This window comes from Solanum tuberosum, unplaced genomic scaffold (genome assembly GCF_000226075.1).
Source record: "Solanum tuberosum cultivar DM 1-3 516 R44 unplaced genomic scaffold, SolTub_3.0 scf00062, whole genome shotgun sequence".
Taxonomy (NCBI): domain Eukaryota; kingdom Viridiplantae; phylum Streptophyta; class Magnoliopsida; order Solanales; family Solanaceae; genus Solanum; species Solanum tuberosum.
In genome coordinates, this window is record NW_006238987.1 from 1,094,761 (window position 1) to 1,115,298 (window position 20,538).

The window sequence follows — 20,538 nt, forward strand, 5'->3', positions numbered from 1 at the left end:
TATTTGCATGTGTATATACAATTTTCTCTCGCTTTATACAAACACAAACGCATTTTATACAATTTGCGTTTTTTGTATAAAGTGAGAGAGGCGAGATCTGGGAGAGTGAGTGAGCAAGATCTGGGAGAGTGGCGAGCGAGATCTGGGAGAGGGGAGAGCGGGGAACGAAAATATATGTATATATACAATTTTCTCTCACTTTATACAAACACAAACACACTTTATACACTTGCGTTTGTATAAAAAATGAGAGAGGCGAGGGAGAGAACGAGAGTGGCGAGCGAGATTCACCAGGAGAGAGGTGAAATAGCAACAGTTTGCTATGAGGTACAATTAAATCAAACTATATTTATAGCATTTAATTTGAATTAATAGTTTGCTATTATATACAATTTTCCCTAAATACAAAGCCATGGCCCATATCATCGGACCAAAATAAAATAAAAATAAAAATTAGGCCTAGTCTAAAAGAACTCGCCCAAAATATAAAAAAATTCTTGTTCTACAAAAAAAATAAAAAAATAATAGTGTCTCATTTGATTTGTTATATAGTTTAGTTCAATAATTAATGTTAAAAATGAAGAAAAAAAAGTACACGAGGATACCAAACATTTGTATTTTTGTTGTTAGGGGAAAGGGTATGAAATATTGCTGAACTTTTGAAAATAGAATAATTATTTATTCTTTTGGCACAATTTTTCTAAATAATTAATCAAGGGGAATTAATATACTTTTGAATTATTAAAAATGGAGAAAAATTATGTTTTTTTTTTGTTTTTTATTACAAAAAATGAGATACCGTTAACCAAGTGGAGCAAATATGTATGTCCCCAATATGAATTTTTTTTTAGTAGAAAACATTTTTTCAAGATAACATGACGTGAATTTATATTAATCGAATTTTAATGCGGATATTGCGCGCTGAAAATGAAATAAAATATATACATTGTTTCCACTTTCCACGACGGACTTCACATGAAATGTAATTCCAAAAAGACAATAACAATATAACACAATTAGAAAACTAAATTAAAACAATATAAATACAATTAGTAAACTATATTAAGTTGAAATATTTTTAAAACCAAAATAAAGCTTAAATAGCAGGCCAATAAAGTTTTACTGCCTATTTGGGATTATTATTATTTAATGGAGAAAAGAAAATGCCCAATCTCACCTGGCGGGAAACTGAAGAGGGGCATTGCAAAAGAACAAAAAGGCCTTGGAATCAGAAATTTGAAATTGTAGAAGCACCAAACCCTTGAGGAAATTGAAATTGGGAAGCTTGGAAATGGAAGGTAGCGAGAGCGAGAAGGTGTTCGATTCATTGAACCTAAATCCCCAACTCTTCATCAACGAGGCACTCAATTGTGTCGACGATTTAGTCGACGATGCTTTCGATTTCTTCCACCAGTAAGTAGTTCCTTCTCCAGTCTTCATTTTCAAGTAATCTTCGGTCGAATTCCTTATTTGTTTCAACTCTTGTGCCGTTTATTTTACCTTATGGTGCTCTGTTGTAGAGAGGCAGCAAAGCTTCTGAAGACCGAGGGCACAGATCGATCCGAAGATCTGAAGAAGGTTGGTGTTCATACTTTTTTACGCAAGTGCGTCCTTAGTGCCTTACTCCCTCCCTCCCAATTTATGTGGCATAGTTGTAATTTGAAAGTCATGCAGGTTTTTCTTTTGACCGGAATTTCTTTAGATTTTAAAGTTAATTATTGTGATTTATAATATTTTTAGGTAGTTTTTAAGTTTAGAAGTTTGAATATCAAAATTTCAATTGTGCACATAAATTGAGACTGAGATTATTATTTTGTTAAGTTTAAGCAGCTCAGGCCACTGACAGGCAAAAAGTTCATTTGTAGGGTGTGACTAACATTAAGAACTTAATCCAGTTGGCTCTGGATAAGCGGTTGAGCATGTGGGAGAAGTACTCTTTGCACCATTGTTTTACGGTTCCACAAGGGTTCTCTTTGCCCAAAGCTGTACGTTCTCTATTATGGATATCCTGTGTTTTTTTCTTTACCTCGGTTGTCATTTGTCTCATATTGAAATGTATAGTTTCATTTTCTGCATATTGGAAATCCAATCTGTCACTTGGTAAATTTTATAATGTCCTTTATTTATTTGTCATCCTTTGGTTTAAGACATATTTATAGTCTACATAGATTTTACATCTAAAACAAGTTATTTGAAGCATCAAAACAATTTAATATTGGATCTTTAATATATGCATCAATTGTCATGCTGTAGATCTGATTGCAATGGTAACTTTTTCTTTTTTCATAACTCAATATACAAGAAACCAGACTTTCATAATTATTGTTTTCCTACAAGGAGATCAAGTAAATTTTGGAGGTGATTTGTTTAATTATTCTGCCAAATTTTGTTTCAATAGCACATCTCAAGTTCAGATATGGAGTCTGAGAACAAAAGAAAACTGTTTCTATGAGATGATTGACCACTGGCTCTTTGACCGTTTCCACTCCCTGGGAAATAGGAGAACCTAGTAACCCAGATGATTAGAGTCTTTCCGTGATGCCAAACATATAGGGAACACTGTGACTCAGTGTCACGATCCGATTTCTCGAGTCATGATGGCACCTACTATACCCTACCAATAGGTAAGCCAACCCGTAACCCAGAACATCAAGTAATGAGCGTAAGGGCAGAAACTAGCGAAAACAATAATCTAAACAAGGACAACAAGGCAGAAGCAACTCAAAATAAATATATACAAAAATCCCTCCCAGAACCTGAAAGTCATTAGTACAAAGCTATCTAATAAAGAGTACAAGTCCCAAAAGTGGACCACAACAAAGCATGTCTTAAAGGCAACAAGACTAGCTAAAACAAAAAGAAGGAGACAAGACAAACCCAAAATGCCAAGTGCTCACCCTCGTCTCCTAATCACAGCTGCAAAAGAAGGCTGAAGCTAATCACCGCTGGTAACTGGTACTAGGACCTGCATCACGAAATAGATGCAAAGCGTAGCATGAGTACCAAAACAAAAGGTACTCAGTAGGCATCAAAGGCCGACTAAGCGAAAGGGGTAAAAACAATAAGAAAGGATAGAATCTAGACACAGAAAGGTCAAAGCAGACATGAAGCACACGAGCATACCAGAAATAAACTAAGTACAACTCAACTAAATCTAACTAGACCCTCATAAGCCCAGAAGGTACACTCGTGCGCAAATTTAAATAAAATTTGAACGAACCCCCATAAGCCCGACAGGTACACAAAATAGTTAAGACTATTGAGAAAGAAGAAAATCGGGCACCCAGTCTAAAGTAACCAAGATAATCCATCAGACTCCACCCAGCCAGCAGTGCACTCCCAACCCAGCTAGAAAGAGTGACCCCAGGGGGCACCCAACCAAACAGTCCACTCCCAGCCCAGTTAGAAAGAGGGACCCGTGGGTGATGTAGATAGCGCGAGTCGTCCTACCATGCAGTCAACTCCCAACCCAGCTAGAAAGAGCGACCCGGGGACACCCAACCAGCAGCACATTCCAGCCCAGCTAGAAAGAGAGGCGCGGGGGCGATCGCCAAAATCACCGAGTATACCCAGCCAGTGATACGCTCCTAGCCCAGCTAGAAAGAACAACCTCGGGGTGATGGTATCTCCAATAGGATCCAATCCAACAACAACCATCGTGGAACATCGTCCACTCTAAGAAATCACAGAAAAGGCTCCAAGCCTATACTATCTCAATCCCACCCCTTTAGTGATACACTGAACCTTCAAGAACATGTCGGAACCGCAGAATTAGAGGGAGAAGATACAAAAGTGCAGCAAGCAGTGATAGCGCCTAATTTAAGGCTCAAACTATCATACTCAAGTCTGCTACTCTAGTCTACAAGGAGCTAAGTCATCCGAACGATGTCGGCAGAAAGTCGAGGCTATCCATCCCACACGGGTCATAAGTCTAAGGCAATGCTAGCCTAACCTAGACTAAAGACATTATGCTTACGGTTAAGGATGAACAAAGCATACAACACATATCATACAAGCATACACTAACATTTAGCACATAAGCATGCAACTCTACTAAACCGGTTAACATGGTACTACACCCGAAATATGGCCAATCGATCCTAACATAAGGTATCTAATCAAAGTAAAGTAGGAAACTGGTACCACCCCAACTTCACTCCAATCGACATGCTTTTACACAATTAAGCTCAATCTAATAGAAAGGAAGCTGTAGCCTACCTTAAGGCCGATCGCGCGCGCTCCAAATCACTTTGCCAGAGCTTTTCCTTCCCGAACGACCTTTGAACGTGGCCACTCTATCAAATATATGATCACAACGTTAGTACGGTCGTTTAGACACCAAAATCACAACAAACGGAGACGGGTCAATTTTGGAGTCAAAACAGGAATCGTGGGACCGCACCGAACTGTTCGGATTTGACTCCATCAAGAGACTCAAAACAGTACCCCGAACTTGTGTTCCAAAATGGAACACAATTCGAGGCTCAAAACGCCGCAAAACCCAACATGCAAGAAAACCACACTTTAATCAACTTAAAAGAAAACATGCAGCAGTCTAAACTCGGAATTTACAAGAATCGAATGGTGCCCAACACTCCTTGAACACTCCACGACATAGCCACGATAATTCCCAACACGTGGGACTTCGAATCACCCAAAACCGAGCTAAAATGAGTGAGATATGACCAAAATAAGGAGGCCAAAAACAAAAACTCGAAAAAGGGCCTAACACTCAGGTTTATAACCAAATTTACCTCGAATGACGCGCACCCGACAACTTCCGAACACTCTACAACGAAGCCACCAAAAATATGAAGCTCCCACACTTCGAATCGCCTAATTCGGTTGAGAGATGACTGATGAGGGAGATATGAGATTTTTAAGTTTGGAAAAGGGTGCTGATTTTCTGCACTAAATACACCAGATTTCAACCTATTTTTCAAAAATTTAAAAACTCCGACGGGGTGCTCCGAGCTCGTTCGGAACCCCATGCACGCAGACGAGATATGCAACCATATCAAATTTGATATTCCGAACTCAATGACACAATCAAAATTTCCATACGAGGTCATCTTGACAAAAAGTGGGTCCCACACCCAACCGCCATTTTAAGTCAAAAACCACAAAAGGGCTCGAAAAAATATTGGAAACCTCGGGACATGAACGAAGGGTCAATCTAGACCAAACTCGACATTCCGGAGTTAACCGCACCAATGGAATTCTCATCCGAGCGCGTTTACTTAGAATGTTGACTAAAAGTCAAACTTAGGCTTAGACTTAAAGTTAAAAACGCCTAATCGCACCAACTCACACTGAAAACCTCGGGAGCCATGCCGACCATGCTACTAGCCTAGAAATGACCCTTTCGGAGCTGATGGAATCGTCAAAATTGGATTCAGATGTTATCTTCTTGAACTTTTGATCGAAAATGATCGTTCAAGGTTCATAAGCTCCAAAAACACAAAAACTCGCACAATAACCAAACAAAAGACCAGGTGACCGAACTGTCAGTTCCAGCAAGTCATAAATGACTTGGGGTTGCTACATGAACGCTCTAAACGACACACAAAAGGCAAACCACAGAAATGACCAGGAGGGTCATTACATTCAGCTTGGTTCAATTTTGTAGCCAAATTTATAAGTAGAAAATAGTAAAAGGATAAAAAGTAGGAGTGGAGAAGATTCATGCAAGTTGTTCATATGGACGTGGGTTGAAGAACGTGCTTCCCACTTCCCAGTGCACATTATACTGAAGGTGCACAATTGGAAAGGCAACTATCATCTATTGCAACCTGCAGTTGAATCCATATACAATTATTGGAAAGTGGAAGGAATATAAGTATCAATTACTATTGGTAATTCGTCTGATTGGGACTAAATGGAGCTCTTTAGATGAGAAGAATGCCTGAATGGAATGAAATCTCAATCTTGGTGACCATGCTTCATGCATTTTATTCTTTAATTGTTATTTGGTAAAAGCTGATTCGTTATTTGCTGATTGTTAGTAGACAATAATTACTCATCTCTATGATTTAATATTGCTTTTGGGATGTTTATCTAGGACGGACCATCCAGCGACTCTTCACTTGATACTAATGGTATTGAGAATCAGGAAATAGACTCAAAGTTGGATTTCTTAAGGAACAAACTTTCTCAGGTAGGCAGTCCTCAGAAAATTAGTAGATGCCTCATTTCTATATAAATTGATAATTTTATTCCTTTGCAATTTATTATCTATGCAGGTGGGGAAAGAGTCTGCTGATCTTAACAGAGAACTACAAGCACTGGAAAGGCAGTCCATGTTAAGTGGTCGTTCTGCTACCTCTCTTACTGAAGCATTAGAGTTGTATCAGCAACAGTCAGTGAATGAGAAGTTTGAAGGTAAATCATTCGCTCAACTCTGGAAATGCTTCTTGACTTGAGAATCATGAAACATCGTTTTGGGAAACAGAGAAGCATAGTCTGGTTACCTTTCCTTAGATACAAGTCTTTATTACTGAAAAGTGAAAACGACATTTATGTGGTATTTTATGACTAGATATTCTCTCTTTCATAATTTGGGTCATAACCTTCAGCAGCTGGGCGAAAAACAGATACATGTTACTGCAAATGATCTGGATTTTTATATGAACTATACCTGCCTTTGATATTGACTATAATCTATGCATTTTTGTTTTTTTTTCTCTTCATTAATTAATATAGGTTACTGTTCTTCCTTTGTCAAGACCTTGAATGACTTGGTATTTTGACACCTTGTTATTAATCGCTTCCTTGCTCTTCCTAAGGAGGTCCAGCCAAGTATGGTAAATTCAGTTTCTGCACTGAGTCATGTGTGTGATCGATTTTTGTGGTTCTGCACCTTGACTTAGCTTCTATAACCTGGCAACAGAAAAACAGAAAAGAAGGAAAGAAGATAATAAAAGAGCAGAAATTAGACATGTCATCTTAGACTACATAGAAGATTGCCTTTGTGTATGGTGTGGTTGTAGCTTGTGAGAAAAATAGGTGTGGGAATTCTCTGTGTGTTAATGAATAATGTGCTGATCATCTAACGTCTCTTAAATTTGGTAGAATCGACTTAATCTAGCCTCTGCTTCTAAACTTTTCCTACTTCAGCCCATTATGTAACTCCTTTATGGATTTGAACTGGTGATTACATTCCATATTGAGAAATCCTTAATAGGGAAGATCTCTTTGAAACTTTCCTTTTGCAAGGTTTTGTGCTTAATGATATAATTCCAGTACATTCATTGAAAAGTTATTGAATATGGTGCCCTTAAGTGGCTGTTTCTTCCAGAATTAGTACGGACTGCATCCGATTTTCATACCAAATTGGAGACATTGACAACCAAAATGATGGATAATACTGAGCACCCAAGAGCAAAGAAAAGTCGCATCTCAAATGGTGAACTGTATAGAATGAATAACGATAAAGGTCAGCATTCTGGCAAACTCAATTTAATTGTCTGACAATGCACTTGATATATTTGCATGCTAAATCTTGCATTTCATCTTGTAGGACTCCTGAGTGTGACAATGGAGGAACTTCAAGAACTTGTGGATGATATAAAGACTCTTCGCGACTAATCGGTGGCTTAATTCTCTAGTGCTGTAAAGAAGTGCTCCTGTAGATTCCTAGTCATGTAAGAAGATTTTGATGTGATATATTTCTTCGTTTTGAAATGCCTAAAATGTGAGAGATAACAGTAAGCAGTTTACTAGGACATGATTAATGATTAGTGTGGAAAAATAAATAGTTAAAACCTCTTAATTTTATGAGTGTCTGAACAGATGCTAATATTCCATATGTTTTCATTGATTATTAACCACCAAGATCATATAAACAACTACAGTGATGTAGCCAACATTGCTTGTTCATGCACATTTGATCTTCTGCAGTATCAATTGCTCCCTGTGCCTTTGCCTGTATTTCTGAGTTGCCTGTAAAATGATTCAGGCCCTATTTCAGCAAGCAGTTTTCTGTTGCACAGTTATTCTACTGCTAAGCATATTAAGTTAATCCCTTTACTTTTATAATCATTAGAAAGATGAAGATGGAATATGAGATTGTCGATCCTGGAGCGTAATGGCTCCTGAAATTATTAAGTAAATAACGCTGGCATCATTATTGAAGTCTAGTAAGCCACGATAGGCAAAAGGCACTGCCTATCATCGGGTAGTTCATCTGTCAAGAACAACCTTGAGGCCATGACTGATATCATCCAGGTATAGGTCACTAATTAGGTAGTGAAACTGAAGGATCAGGGTCCTCCACATATTGGTTTGTGTATTAAGGCCATTATTGCCGTTGCATTTTTCTTTCTTAAAGAGGAAGCATATGATATTTCATGTAAAGAGTAACGGTTCAAAAAGAAGGAAAATAAACCTTAGAAAAGTGCAATTAGAACAAAGGGAGGAATAACTATTATAACGAAGGACCTGCTTGACTATAAACCATATCAAGCTTCCACCTGTTCTTTTTCCTTTTCTTTGCTCTATTAAAAAGAGGGAGTGAGGGTAGGGAAAGCTAAGTTCATAGGTTCTAGAGATGGTGGAAATTCGCACAGAGTTAGGTAAAATAATAGTACAAGCAAAGATGTTACTTCAAAAACCACTTACCATGCAAAGCAAAGTCTGGTATTTAAGTGGAGAAGGGTAGAGGGGCGGGCCCATTATCCACCGAGTTTAGAAGGCTGTGATTAGTCCAAAGGGCGGGTCACAGACGGATTTCTCGGTTATCAAAAAAGAAAAAAAAAACCACTTACCATCCAAAACAACTCTGGATGATCAGTAGTCCAATTGTAATGGTAAAACAAGTCACAGATCCCTGTACCAAGTGTGGTTTGTATCCCAATAGGCGGCTAAAAATATCCAAAGTGCTCTGGGTAATTGATAAATTAAAATTCTGTGTAAATCAACTTACTGGGAATTGACATTACATGTAAATACTTAGTTTGAATAGTCCACAATTTCATTTGTAAGTTCAAGATTAGTGTCCAGGACTCCAGGTAATACAATTGTTATGCTGTAAGTAAGGTCTACGGCCTTTTTATTTAGCGTAGATAGTAAATGCTTTATATCAGAAAGCTTATTCTTGAAAGATAGAAGACATTAAACTCTAGAAACACCAATGAAGTTCTGGTCTAAAGACCCAACATAAAGCTTTCCTTTATATTCTTGAACTTCAGTTATCCCATTAGGACTATTATACTGATCTGTGAAATTACATGTTTCCACGACCCTTCCGAATCGATTGATCCTTTGTCCTAGTGAAAATGTAGTAGGTTGTTTGGTGTTGAAAATAGCCACCCAAAAGTCCCCCAACACAGTCCTCTTAATGTTATCTGGAATTCCATCAACATTTGCGAAAACATCTGATGAATTTGCTTTTGTGCCTTTGAGCCAAAACCTCTGAATTCTTTGAGTAATATATTCTGTGATCAAGACATATGAATTATCTTTGCTGAGTGCCACCCCAACTGGCCCTGACAGTCCACTTAGCAATAATGTGACCTGTTTTGTTCCTATATCATACTTGAACAATCTCCCTATGTATCTCCGCTTTCAGCTACTCTAGTCCTGTTGCTGCCAAAAGTTTTCAAGTTATTTTGCTTGAGTTAGTGTCCCCTCTTTCTTAAGAATATTCAATGTAATATTAGAAAAATTAAATTGGACATAAAGATAAGTTTTTGAGCAACTAACCCAGTCAGGAATATAGCTCCTGAATCTACAAAATAAACTACTCCGTTATTTTGGTCAATATCTAGTGCATCGAGAAAAGCAAAATGCCTGCCCTGAAAGCTAGTAACACGTGTAACAAGCCCTCCGCTTGGTCCAACCACCACGAGTCCATAAAATGCATCAGTTATAGGTCACCAGTTCTGTAGTAAAATTCAAGGCCAAATGGTCTTCCACATATTTGTTGTAATTCTGGACCATTTTTTCCATCACATCTTGCCTTGGTCCTGAATAGGAATAGTATAGGGAAAACAAAAGAATATCAAACTTTGAGTATGTAAGTAGATGAAGGAGGAGTTTACTCTATTTTAATGTGAAAAATTTACCTATTTGGTGATGTAACAGCAAAATCAGTGAAGGCAACTTTTGGACCTTGATATTTGACTATTCTGCCATCTGCAATACCTGTGTGAGGTCCACCACCTTTTCTATCGAAAGCAGAAGCCTCGGGGCCTATGGTTTGTAATGGAAGTTGGAGCTTGCTAAATGCAGGAAATCGACACCAAGCCATGCTGGGAGAAACATTTAGCATGATCCAAATCTGGACGAACAATACTGTTTTTCTAATTGAGAATGTTTCCATCTTTCTGGTGTACTCAGTAAAACGATATGCTGTTGATACTTATACTAGCAATAGCCCACCGCTCCTAGCATGTTAAAGAAAATAGTTGAGCCTAACACCCTTCCCCCTCCCTCCCTCCCCGCCAGATTTGGTTAGATGATATCATATTAAAAGAAAAGATAGTGGGTCTAACTCAACCATATCAAAAGTTAGATCGATGTTTGTCCAAGATCATATAAGGAGACAACTCATTTCCTCAACCAATGTGAGACAATCTAACACAACAATAATAAATCTTACAGTGAGGTTATGCTGATTTGACATATAAAGTGTTATGAAGTGAAAACCTATATGTGTAAAATAAACAATTACAGACAGGGTTATGTACATTTCCAAATTCGGGATTTTAACGAAGAAATCACAACATCAAAATTATTAATCTGCCACCGATCAAGAGCCTCTTATTTACTAGTTTCCCTCTCTTTTTGAGTTGACAATGGGGGACGTGGGGTGGGGTGGGGGTGGGCGGCTATTGAAAGAAAATTTCAATGTCAAACCTCTGTGGTCACCTAGCCATATAATTAGCTAGCTTCAGCTACAGAGACTTTCCCAAGTTAAGTAACTAATCCTATTTACCTGCAGAACCATTTCAATAACTAAACTAGATGAGATGAATTGTTATAATATTTCAAATCATTCATGGCACCAAAACATTATAAAGTTTTTCTAAAAAAAATTGTAGTTGTTTCATCAATAGTCCAGCAGACGTCTCCAATAATTGTGTATAATATTTTCATTGGTTTCAAGAAACTTTAGTTTTTTCATCAATATGATACAAACTAGACCTGCCACCAAGTGTGATTCCTATTCCAATAGGTGAGTAGAAATGTCAAAAGTACTCAGGATGAAAAGAAACACTAAAATTTTGTATACATTAACCAACTGGGAATTGATATTACATGGAAAATGCATAATTTTATTAGTAAGAAATTACTTTTGTAGGTTCAAGATCACTATGCAGATAAGTACAGATGATAAGTTGTATCTTCATAAACCACTTACCATCCAAAACAACTCTGGATGAGATTGATGATATTTGGTTCATAGTCCTACCAGTAGTCCAATTGTAATGGTAAAACAAGTCACAGATCCCTGTGGATGTCTGAAACTAGATCTGCTACCAAGTGTGGTTTGTATCCCAATAGACGGCTTAAATATCCAAAGTGCTTTGGGTAATTGATAAATTAAAATTCTGTGTAAATCAACTAACTGGGAATTGACATTACATGAAAATGCTTAGTTTGAATAGTCCACAATTTCATTTGTAAGTTCAAGATTAGTGTCTAGGTAATACAATTGTTATGCTGTAAGTAAGGTCTACAGCCTTTTTATTTAGTGTAGATAGTAAATGCTTTATATCATAAAGCTTATTCTTGAAAGATAGAGGACATCAAACTCCAAAAACACCAATGAAGTTCTGGTCTAAAGACCCAACATATAGCTTTCCTTTATATTCTTGAACTTCAGTTATCCCATTAGGGCTTTTATATTGAGCTGTGAAATTACATGTTTCCACGACTTTTCCGAATCTATTGATCCTTTGTCCTAGTGAAAATGTAGTACGTTGTTTGGTGTTGGAAATAGCCACCCAAAAGTCCCCCAACACAGTCCTCTTAATGTTATCTGGAATTCCATCAACATTTGCAAAAACATCTGATGAATTTGCTTTTGCGCCTTTGAGCCAAAACCTCCGAATTCTCTGAGCAATAGATTCTGTGATCAAGACATATGAGTTATCTTTGCTGAGTGCTACCCCAATTGGCCCTGACAGTCCACTTAGTAATAATGTGACCTGTTTTGTTGCTATATCATACTTGAACAATCTCCCTGATATATCTCCGCTTTCAACTATTCTAGTCGTGTTGCTGCCAAAAGTTTTCAAGTTATTTTGCTTGAGTTAGGTACCCCTCTTTCTTAAGAATATTCAATGTAATATTAGAAAAATTAAATTGGACATAAAGATAAGTTTTTAAGCAACTAACCCAGTCAGGAATATAGCTCCTGAATCTACAAAATAAACTACTCCTGTCCTTTGGTCGATATCTAGTGCATCGAGAAAAGCAAAATTCCTGCCCTGAAAGCTAGGAACACGTGTAACAAGCCCTCCGCTTGGTCCAACCACCACGAGTCCATAAAACGCATCAGTTATGTAGAGATCACCAGTTTTGTAGTAAAATCCAAGGCCAAATGGTCTTCCACATATTTGTTGTAATTCTGGACCATTTTTTCCATCACATTTTGCCTTGGTCCTGAAGATGAACAGTATAGGGAAAACAAAAGAATATCAAACTTTGAGTATGTAAGTAGATGAAGGGGGAGTTTACTCTTTTTTAATGTGAAAAATTTACCTATTTGGTGATGTAACAGCAAAATCAGTGAAGCCAACTCTTGGACCTTGATATTTGACTATTCTGCCATCTGCAATACCTGTGTAAGGTCCGCCACCTTTTCTATCGAAAGCAGAAGCCTCGGGGCCTATTGTTTGTAATGGAAGTTGGAGCTTGCTAAATGCAGGAAATCGACACAAAGCAACGCTGGGAGAAACATTTAGCATGACCCAAATCTGGACGAACAATACTGTTTTTCTGATTGAGACTGTTTCCATCTTTCTGGTGTACTCAGTAAAACGATATGCTGTTGATACTTATACTAGCAATTACCCACTTCCCCTAGCATGTTAAAGAAAATAGATTATAGTTGTGCCTAACACCCTTTCCCCCTCCCTCCCTGCCCAGGTTTGATTAGATGATGGCTCAACATTGAATAAACCAAGAATTAGGGATAAGTCTACCTCTCTAATATCATATTAAAAGAAAAGATAAAGGGTCTAACTCAACCATATCAAAAGTTAGATCGATGTTTGTCCAAGATCATATAAGGAGACAACTCCTTCCCTCAACCAATGTGAGACAATCTAACACAACAATAATAAATCTTACAATGAGTTCATGTTGATTCGACATATAAAGTGTTACGGAGTGAACCTATATATGTGTAAAAAAAACAAGTATACACAGGGTTCTGTACATTTCCCAATTCGGGATTTTAACCAAGAATCCACAACATCAAAATTCTTGATCTGCCACTGACAAGAGCCTCTTATTTACTAGCTTCCCTCTCTTTTCGAGTTGACAATGGAGGACGTGGGGTGGGGGCTATGGTAAGAAAATTTCAATGCCAAACCTCTGTGGTCACCTAGCTAAATAATTAGCTAGCTTCAGCTACAGAGACTTTCCCAAATGAAGTAACTAATCCTATTTCCCTGCTGAACCATTTCAATATCTAAACTAGATGAGATGAATTGTTATAGTATTTCAAATCATTCATGGCACCAAAACATTTTAAAGTTTTTTCTTAAAAAAACTGTAGTTGTTTCATCAATAGTCCAGCAGATGCCTCCGACAATTGTGTATAATATTTTCTTTGGGTTCAAGCAACTGTAGTTTTTTCATCAATATGATACAAACTAGATCTGCCACCTAGTGTGATTCCTATTCCAATAGGTGAGTAGAATTGTCAAAAGTACCAAGGGTGAAAATAAAAACTAAAATTTTGTATACATAAACCAACTGGGAATTGATATTACATGGAAAATGCATAATTTTATTAGTAAGAAATTACTTTTGTAAGTTCAAGATTACTATGCAGATAGTACAGATGATAAGTTGTATCTGCAGCATTTTTATTTGTTGTAGGTAGTACCCTAAAATAGCTTATTATTGAAAAACGGAAGAGATCAAACTGTGTAAACTCCGGCAAAGTTGCTCTGTAAACACCAATGAAGTTCTGGTCTAAAGACCCAACATAAAGCTTGCCTTTATATTCTTTAACTAAAGTAATCCCAAGCGGAGTATCATTATATTGAGCTGTGAAATTACGCGTTTCCACAACCTTTCCCAACTGATTGATCCTTTGTCCTATCGAATATGTGATATTTTGTTTCGTGTTGGCAATAGCCACCCAAAAGTCCCCCAACACAGTCCTTATGTTATCTGGAATTTCTTTATACCTTTCTGAAAACATCGGATGAATTTGCTTTTGGACCTTTGGGCCAAAACCTTCGAATTCTTTGAGCAATATGTTCTGTAATCAAGACATATGAACTATCTTTGCTGAGTGACAACCCTACTGACCCTGAAAGTCCACTTAGCAATAATGTGACCTGTTTTGTTCTTATATCATACTTGAACAATCTCCCTAATGTATCTCTGCTTTCAACTATTCTAGTCATGTCGCTGCCAAGTAGTTTTAAATTCAATTAGTTTACCTCGTTTTGCATATTAAATGTAGTATTTGCAAAATAAGTTTTAGAGGGACAAACCCAATCCGGAATATTGCTCCTGCAGGCTGCATCTACAAAATAAATGACTCCGGTTTTTTTGTCAATGTTTAGTGCATCGAGAAAGCCAAAACGAGTACCCTCAAAGCTAGTAACAAGTTGGGTAGCAAGTCCTCCAGTTGGTCCAACCACCAAAATTCCATAATATGCATCAACTGTGTAGAGGTCACCAGTTTTGCTGTAAAACTCAAGCCCCAACGGGTTCTCACATATTCGTTATGATTTTAGGTCGTTTGTGCCATCACATCTTTTCTTGGTCCTAAAAGTGGATAAAATAATTAGGACAAGAAAAAAAATAAAAGTTAGTCCTTCGGGATGGCTCAATTGGTTTGGAGGGTGGTCATCCACATGAATGACCCGGAATTGATCCCCTCAATGCCTTCTGCGTCGAGCATGCCGCATAGAGCTTGCCTAATGCGGTTTATATCCCCTATGTGGTTTGCAAACTATTACATAGTGGGTTTCCCCAATGCGCACAAAGTGCTCACCGAGTTTTCCAAAAAAAAAAAAAAAAAAAGTCAAGCTTAGAAACTGAATTTAGTTACCTATTTGGTGATGTTATAGCAAAATCAGTGAATCCAATTATTGGACCTTCATATTTGACTATTCTGCCATCTGCAACAGCAGTGTAAGGTCCATCGCCTTTTTTTTTTTTTATCGAAAGCAACAGATTCAGGGCCAACGACTCGTGATGGAAGTTGGAGCTTCCTAAATGCTGGAAATTGACAGTGAGCAAAACTGGAGGAACCATTTAGCAATATCCAAATCTGGAGAAGGAATATTGTTTTTGTAATTGAGATTGTTTCCATGTTTCTAGTGTACTCAATAAATTAATTATCTGTTGATACTTATACTACCAATTGCCACCCACCCCTAGCATGTTAATGTTAAGAAAATAGACATGAGATGAAACAATGCGGGACTATCTAACACCGTAACACGCCTTCATCTCCTCTCACCCGTGCAGGTTTGATTAATTAGAGCGTGGATAGCATAAGATAAGGGCTCAATATTAGGAATATCAAGAAATAAGAATGATTCTTCTAATACCTTATTAAAAAAAAATTAAAATATTGATATTCAGCATAACTCATTCTTAAAAACTAGTCTGAGTTTTAGCCGGGACAATTTAACTAACACAACAGTGGTGAACCTTATAATGAGTTTGCAGGTTCGACAGAATCAAGTGCTTTTTGGGGTAGAACCTTATATATACATGAAAGACAAGTATATATAGAGTTAGATCGATATACATTTTTAAAATCCACTTTTTTAACTCAGAATTCATAATATGTAATTTGTTTGATCTACGATAGATCCAACAATTAGTGTGGACATGAGAGGAGATAGGGGGATATTCAGCCGGCGTGCTCTTAGAAGAAATTTCCAATTGACAACTTACAATAAGAACAATCAAATCTTAATCAAGTTTAAGTTATATATATCATCAGTTTAAAAGGTTTCTACATCATTAGATTATCTTTACTTGTTATAACATGTAACTTGTCTTGTAGATATTCTTTGGATGACTTGATATAGTACAAACAATTCTTTACACTAACTCATATTAATCAAACTTTCACATCTTAAAAATGAAATGAGAGTAATATTTACCTCATACTGCTACCTAATGTGTATTTATATGGTCCTTAATTATACTACACAAAGAAAAGGAAATTGTTGTATGTTTGTTGTAGTTTTATACATGAGGAAAACAGAATTACAGTTAACATATATAATTACTATAACTTCTAAATTCTGCTTTTATTGAGCTCTAAATGAACTGAAGCCGTCAGCTACATTTTCTAATAAGTGAAACGTGCCAAAAATAGGTAACTCTAGTTAGGTGATCATATAGTGACACTGACGCGTGGAATAATATAATAAAGAAGATGAATTATTGTTTCAAATTATTCTAAAGTTAAAAAAAATAAAAAAAATATAGTTGTTTCATCAATTCTGAAGGCATTTGCCTACAATAAATTTGTGTATAATATGACTCAAGAGAAGAACTGAACAATTTTAGATTTGTTTGTTCTTGACTTTCGGTTTCAATTCCTGAGTGCTTCTAATATTAAATCTTAAGAGCTCTCTCTTGTAGTGCGTAGATGTGCCTTCTCGTGTCTCTTCTAATATTATGAAAATTCCTATATAGTACGTGAACTCTTTCGATTGATTTGATTAGTCTATTTGAATTACCAAATACTCCACCAACCATTTTGATATGGTGACGAACTCTTATTCAATTGGCCAGAACATGTTACATGTACATTTGACATGATTTTTTTGGTTGTGTGATTTGACTTGGTATGCCATATCTCTTGCCACGTGGTGTGATCTTATTGACTCATTCATATGACATGACGTTATGAGAATAGACTTTAAGATGGGTATTTGGACCTTGGGCTAGTAAAATGGGCTCATATCTTGGAACATCATTTAATGGACTAGCCTAAGTAAAGTTTGGACTTCAATTTAAGTGCTATTCTATTTTTTATTACACCTTTTCCACTACCAACAATAAGAAGGTCCTCAGCATTTTTATTTAGTGTAGAAAATGCTTATTCATGTAAAACTACATAAAGCCTGAATCATAAAAGCTTATTCTTGTGAAAACAGAAGACATACATCAAACTCCATCAACACCAATAAAGTTCTGGTCTAAAGACCCAATATAAAGTTTGTCATTATATTCTTGAACTTCAGTTATCCCATTTGCACTAGTATATTGAGCTGTGAAATCACGCGTTTCCACGACTTCTCCCAACTGATTTATCCTTTGTCCTGTTGAATTCAAGGTGGGAATGATCAACAACTTTATTTTCACGCTGACAACAGCCACCCAAAAATCTCCGGACACAGTCCTCTTGATATTATCTGGATTTCCATCAATGTTTGTGAAAACATCCGAAGAATTTGCTTTTGCACCTTCAAGCCAAAACCTCGTTATTCTTTTACCAATAGCTTCCGAGACTAATAAATACGATTTGTCTTTGCTGAGTGCTACCCCTGCTGGCCCTGAAAGTTTATCTAGTAATAATGTGACTTGTTTTGTTGCTATATCATACTTGAATAATCTCCCTGTTGTATCTCCGCTTAAAGCAATTAAAAACCTGTTGCTGCTCACAAAACCATTCAATTTTAATTTTTTTTAAAACAGATAGTTGCAAATAAATGCAGTATTGATAAATAAATGAAATCTAGGCCTTAGAAGGACGAACCTAGTTCGGAATATGGCTCCTGCATCTACAAAATAAATGATCCCCTCTTCCTGGTCAATGTCTAGTGAGTCGAGAAAGGCAAAAGGCCTACCCTCAAAGCTAGTAACAAGTGGTGTAGCGAGCCCTCCGCTTGGTGTAACCACCAAGAGCCCATAATATGCATCAGTTATGTATAGGTCACCAGTTTTGTTGTAAAATCCAACGCCATACGGTCTTCCACAAGAAATTTGTGATATTGGGTCATTTGTGCCATTACATATTTGCTTGGTCCTAAACATATATACACAATATATGACAAAATATCAGTCTTTGAGAAAAGAAGGACAAGCTACGAACTTCGTTGCTAGTCCATGAAGTTTGAAGTTTGTCAGTCGCTAATTCTTATTTTGTTCTTAATAGTGAATAAGAAAAAGGTCAAGCTTAGAATTGGAATTTAGTTACCTATTTGGTGATGTAATAGCAAATTCAGTGAAGCCAGTAATTGGACCTTGATATTTGAATACTCGGCCATCTCCAACACCAGTGTAAGGTCCGTCGCCTTTTGTGTCGAAAGCAGCAGAGTCAGGGCCAAAGGTTCGTAATGGAAGTTGGAGACGTGAAAATGCGCAATGAACAATATAAGGTGAGGCATTTAGGATTATCAAAATCTGGAGAATTAGGAAAATTGTTTTTGTAATTGAGACTATTTCCATGTTTTCTATTGTATCAATAACATAATCAACTATTGATATTTATACTAGCAATTGCTCACCATCCCTAGCTTGACTCGAGTGTAATATACATTTGATTTATTTATTTAAAATGTATGTATCACATTCATTCTGAACTCGTAACTTTAAGTCATGACATTTTCTATGATGATAGAAGGTTGAGGTGTCATAGAATCTTAACAGAAAATCTTTCGAAGATTGGAAAAATTCTAAACTCGTCGACTTTAAATCATTCATCTCGTAAGAGCACGGGAAGATTTACGTTTTGACATCTCTTTGTTCTCTAAGAAACATGTCTTGAATTTTGAACTTACCAGTAATGTCAATACTAATCCAACTTTCACGTACTAAAAGTTAAATGCCAATAACATTTACATGGTCGTCAGGTTGGGGTATGATAAGGTAGATATTGGAATTAAAAATTTTGATATTTCGATTTTGATATTATGATATTTAATATGGCATTCGTTATGTTTTTAGTGTTAGTTAATTATTTATAAGTTATAATTAGAAAAAATATTATATCTTATCAAAGTATATAGTTACAAATACAATTCATATATATTATTATAAAATACTAACAAATCTATGTATATATATATATATATATATATATATATAGATTTGTTAGTATTAATACAAAAATAATTGTTTAAACGTTGAACTTTGACTACTCTATTTAGATTGAAATCTTCTAAAAAAAATTGTGTGTAATTGATTAACAAAGGGATTGCTTAACTTGTACTTTCTTTTGAATAGTTCCATATGTATAAAGTGTTAGTATGATATTATTGAGATGTTTCTTAAAAGTCAAAGTTATAATTCTCTACTGTATGAGTATATGTAAGTTGAAGTCGAATAAAATTGTGGCTACCGATTTACAAGACCATAAAATATAGAAATCGTACTTTAAAAAGACAATTATTTTTTCCATTTGATCCTTAACATTAACTACTTATTCTCCAAATCATTTTCTAAAATCTAACATTAAACATTAATTAATAAGAATATTAGAATAGTGTGATAAAATAAACATGACAATCTTCTTTTTTTATTTAATGAGTGTGTCAAATCCAAAAATAACAAATATAAAAGGGAGTATAATATTTTTATTTTTTTTTAAAAAACAAAATTACCGAATTTCAGTATTGTACTAAATAGTCCACGCTCACCTCTACCTGTATTATGGTCCTTATAGGAAACGTCCAAAGATGGCTGTCTTGATTTCTAGTTTGTTGTAGGTTTGTGTTATGGGTGTATAAAAAAAATTAACAAATCACATCAAATAGATAGTTCAAGTTTGTTGTAGGTTTGTGTTATGGGTATATTAAAAAAATGATAAATCACGTCAAATAGATAATTCAAGTTAAATCGAGAAAAAAAATTAATTAGCGATTTAATTTAACTTGATTTGATATAGAAAAAAAATCTGATCATAATTGATTTAGTTTGACTTTAACTAAAAAGAGTCGCATCCAACCAAATCAACCCGATTAATATGTATACAATTATATTTATTGTAACATAATTTCTTAAGTTTTTGTTTTTTTAAAACATATTAGAATTTTGAATGATCCAATATGTTTTATAGTTATATTTATAAATAAGCCATATAAAGTCTAAGAGCCTGTTTGGATGGGCTTATAAGCTGGTCAAACTGTCTTAAAAGCCAGTTTTTGACTTATTAGAGTGTTTGGCAATTATCAAAGTGACTTATTTTAAGTCAAAAATGACTTATTTTAAGCCAAAAGCTAAAAGCTAGGGGGGGGGGAGCTTTTTTTTTTTAAACTTAAAAGCTCTTTTATGTTGACCAAGTATATTACCTTTTTGCCCTTAATTCTTTTATACAATTTCCATATTGCCCATATTGAATTATTATATTATTATTATTATTATTATTATTATTAT

At 35.8% G+C, this 20,538-nt stretch overlaps 5 protein-coding genes across 6 annotated transcripts; 1 reads left to right on the forward strand and 4 right to left on the reverse strand.

The window, feature by feature from the left end:
* The first annotated feature begins 1,150 nt into the window (after window positions 1–1,150).
* Window positions 1,151–7,905, forward strand: LOC102602919 (uncharacterized). 2 transcript variants are annotated; one of them, XM_006345014.2, is made up of 7 exons: window positions 1,151–1,413; window positions 1,521–1,578; window positions 1,866–1,985; window positions 6,062–6,157; window positions 6,243–6,381; window positions 7,298–7,435; window positions 7,520–7,905. In XM_006345014.2, exons 1-7 carry the CDS (start codon window positions 1,292–1,294, stop codon window positions 7,585–7,587), a joined length of 741 nt encoding a protein of 246 aa, XP_006345076.1. In that variant the 5' UTR covers window positions 1,151–1,291; the 3' UTR covers window positions 7,588–7,905. The 2 variants fall into 2 exon arrangements, with proteins under 2 accessions (XP_006345076.1, XP_006345077.1); XM_006345015.2 differs by having other exon boundaries at window positions 1,896–1,985.
* Window positions 7,906–9,111: 1,206 nt separating this feature from the next.
* Window positions 9,112–10,321, reverse strand: LOC107060144 (protein STRICTOSIDINE SYNTHASE-LIKE 11-like). Its single transcript, XM_015307642.1, has 3 exons — window positions 10,065–10,321; window positions 9,877–9,965; window positions 9,112–9,485 (listed from the first exon to the last, which is right to left on the reverse strand). Exons 1-3 carry the CDS (start codon window positions 10,319–10,321, stop codon window positions 9,112–9,114), a joined length of 720 nt encoding a protein of 239 aa, XP_015163128.1.
* A 1,236-nt stretch (window positions 10,322–11,557) lies between these two features.
* Window positions 11,558–13,320, reverse strand: LOC102587252 (protein STRICTOSIDINE SYNTHASE-LIKE 11-like). Its single transcript, XM_006345139.2, has 3 exons — window positions 12,709–13,320; window positions 12,343–12,609; window positions 11,558–12,225 (listed from the first exon to the last, which is right to left on the reverse strand). Exons 1-3 carry the CDS (start codon window positions 12,963–12,965, stop codon window positions 11,751–11,753), a joined length of 999 nt encoding a protein of 332 aa, XP_006345201.1. The 5' UTR covers window positions 12,966–13,320; the 3' UTR covers window positions 11,558–11,750.
* Window positions 13,321–13,966: 646 nt separating this feature from the next.
* LOC102587572 (protein STRICTOSIDINE SYNTHASE-LIKE 11-like) lies at window positions 13,967–15,450 on the reverse strand. The gene is made up of 3 exons (XM_015307643.1): window positions 15,245–15,450; window positions 14,682–14,877; window positions 13,967–14,443 (listed from the first exon to the last, which is right to left on the reverse strand). Exons 1-3 carry the CDS (start codon window positions 15,448–15,450, stop codon window positions 13,967–13,969), a joined length of 879 nt encoding a protein of 292 aa, XP_015163129.1.
* Window positions 15,451–17,290: 1,840 nt separating this feature from the next.
* Window positions 17,291–18,612, reverse strand: LOC107060145 (protein STRICTOSIDINE SYNTHASE-LIKE 12-like). Its single transcript, XM_015307644.1, has 3 exons — window positions 18,362–18,612; window positions 17,921–18,190; window positions 17,291–17,818 (listed from the first exon to the last, which is right to left on the reverse strand). Exons 1-3 carry the CDS (start codon window positions 18,610–18,612, stop codon window positions 17,329–17,331), a joined length of 1,011 nt encoding a protein of 336 aa, XP_015163130.1. The 3' UTR covers window positions 17,291–17,328.
* Between the last annotated feature and the right edge of the window lie 1,926 nt (window positions 18,613–20,538).

What these genes read in the sequence shown, in the direction of transcription:
- LOC107060144 (XM_015307642.1), bottom strand. Translation starts at nt 10,321, where the DNA reads ATGGAAACATTCTCAATTAGAAAAACAGTATTGTTCGTCCAGATTTGG. An exon ending in GCTGTTACATCACCAAATAG is followed by an intron (nt 9,966 to 10,064) that starts GTAAATTTTTCA and finishes ATTCCTATTCAG; the next exon opens with GACCAAGGCAAGATGTGATG. An exon ending in TGAATTTTACTACAGAACTG is followed by an intron (nt 9,486 to 9,876) that starts GTGACCTATAAC and finishes GTGGACTGTCAG; the next exon opens with GGCCAGTTGGGGTGGCACTC.
- LOC102587252 (XM_006345139.2), bottom strand. Translation starts at nt 12,965, where the DNA reads ATGGAAACAGTCTCAATCAGAAAAACAGTATTGTTCGTCCAGATTTGG. An exon ending in GCTGTTACATCACCAAATAG is followed by an intron (nt 12,610 to 12,708) that starts GTAAATTTTTCA and finishes GTTCATCTTCAG; the next exon opens with GACCAAGGCAAAATGTGATG. An exon ending in GGAGCTATATTCCTGACTGG is followed by an intron (nt 12,226 to 12,342) that starts GTTAGTTGCTTA and finishes AACTTTTGGCAG; the next exon opens with CAACACGACTAGAATAGTTG.
- LOC102602919 (XM_006345014.2), top strand. Translation starts at nt 1,292, where the DNA reads ATGGAAGGTAGCGAGAGCGAGAAGGTGTTCGATTCATTGAACCTAAAT. An exon ending in GCTTTCGATTTCTTCCACCA is followed by an intron (nt 1,414 to 1,520) that starts GTAAGTAGTTCC and finishes GCTCTGTTGTAG; the next exon opens with AGAGGCAGCAAAGCTTCTGA. An exon ending in TAAGGAACAAACTTTCTCAG is followed by an intron (nt 6,158 to 6,242) that starts GTAGGCAGTCCT and finishes TTATCTATGCAG; the next exon opens with GTGGGGAAAGAGTCTGCTGA.
- LOC107060145 (XM_015307644.1), bottom strand. Translation starts at nt 18,612, where the DNA reads ATGGAAATAGTCTCAATTACAAAAACAATTTTCCTAATTCTCCAGATT. An exon ending in GCTATTACATCACCAAATAG is followed by an intron (nt 18,191 to 18,361) that starts GTAACTAAATTC and finishes ATATATGTTTAG; the next exon opens with GACCAAGCAAATATGTAATG. An exon ending in GGAGCCATATTCCGAACTAG is followed by an intron (nt 17,819 to 17,920) that starts GTTCGTCCTTCT and finishes TTTTGTGAGCAG; the next exon opens with CAACAGGTTTTTAATTGCTT.
- LOC102587572 (XM_015307643.1), bottom strand. Translation starts at nt 15,450, where the DNA reads ATGGTTCCTCCAGTTTTGCTCACTGTCAATTTCCAGCATTTAGGAAGC. An exon ending in GCTATAACATCACCAAATAG is followed by an intron (nt 14,878 to 15,244) that starts GTAACTAAATTC and finishes TGAGTTTTACAG; the next exon opens with CAAAACTGGTGACCTCTACA. An exon ending in GGAGCAATATTCCGGATTGG is followed by an intron (nt 14,444 to 14,681) that starts GTTTGTCCCTCT and finishes TCTTGATTACAG; the next exon opens with AACATATTGCTCAAAGAATT.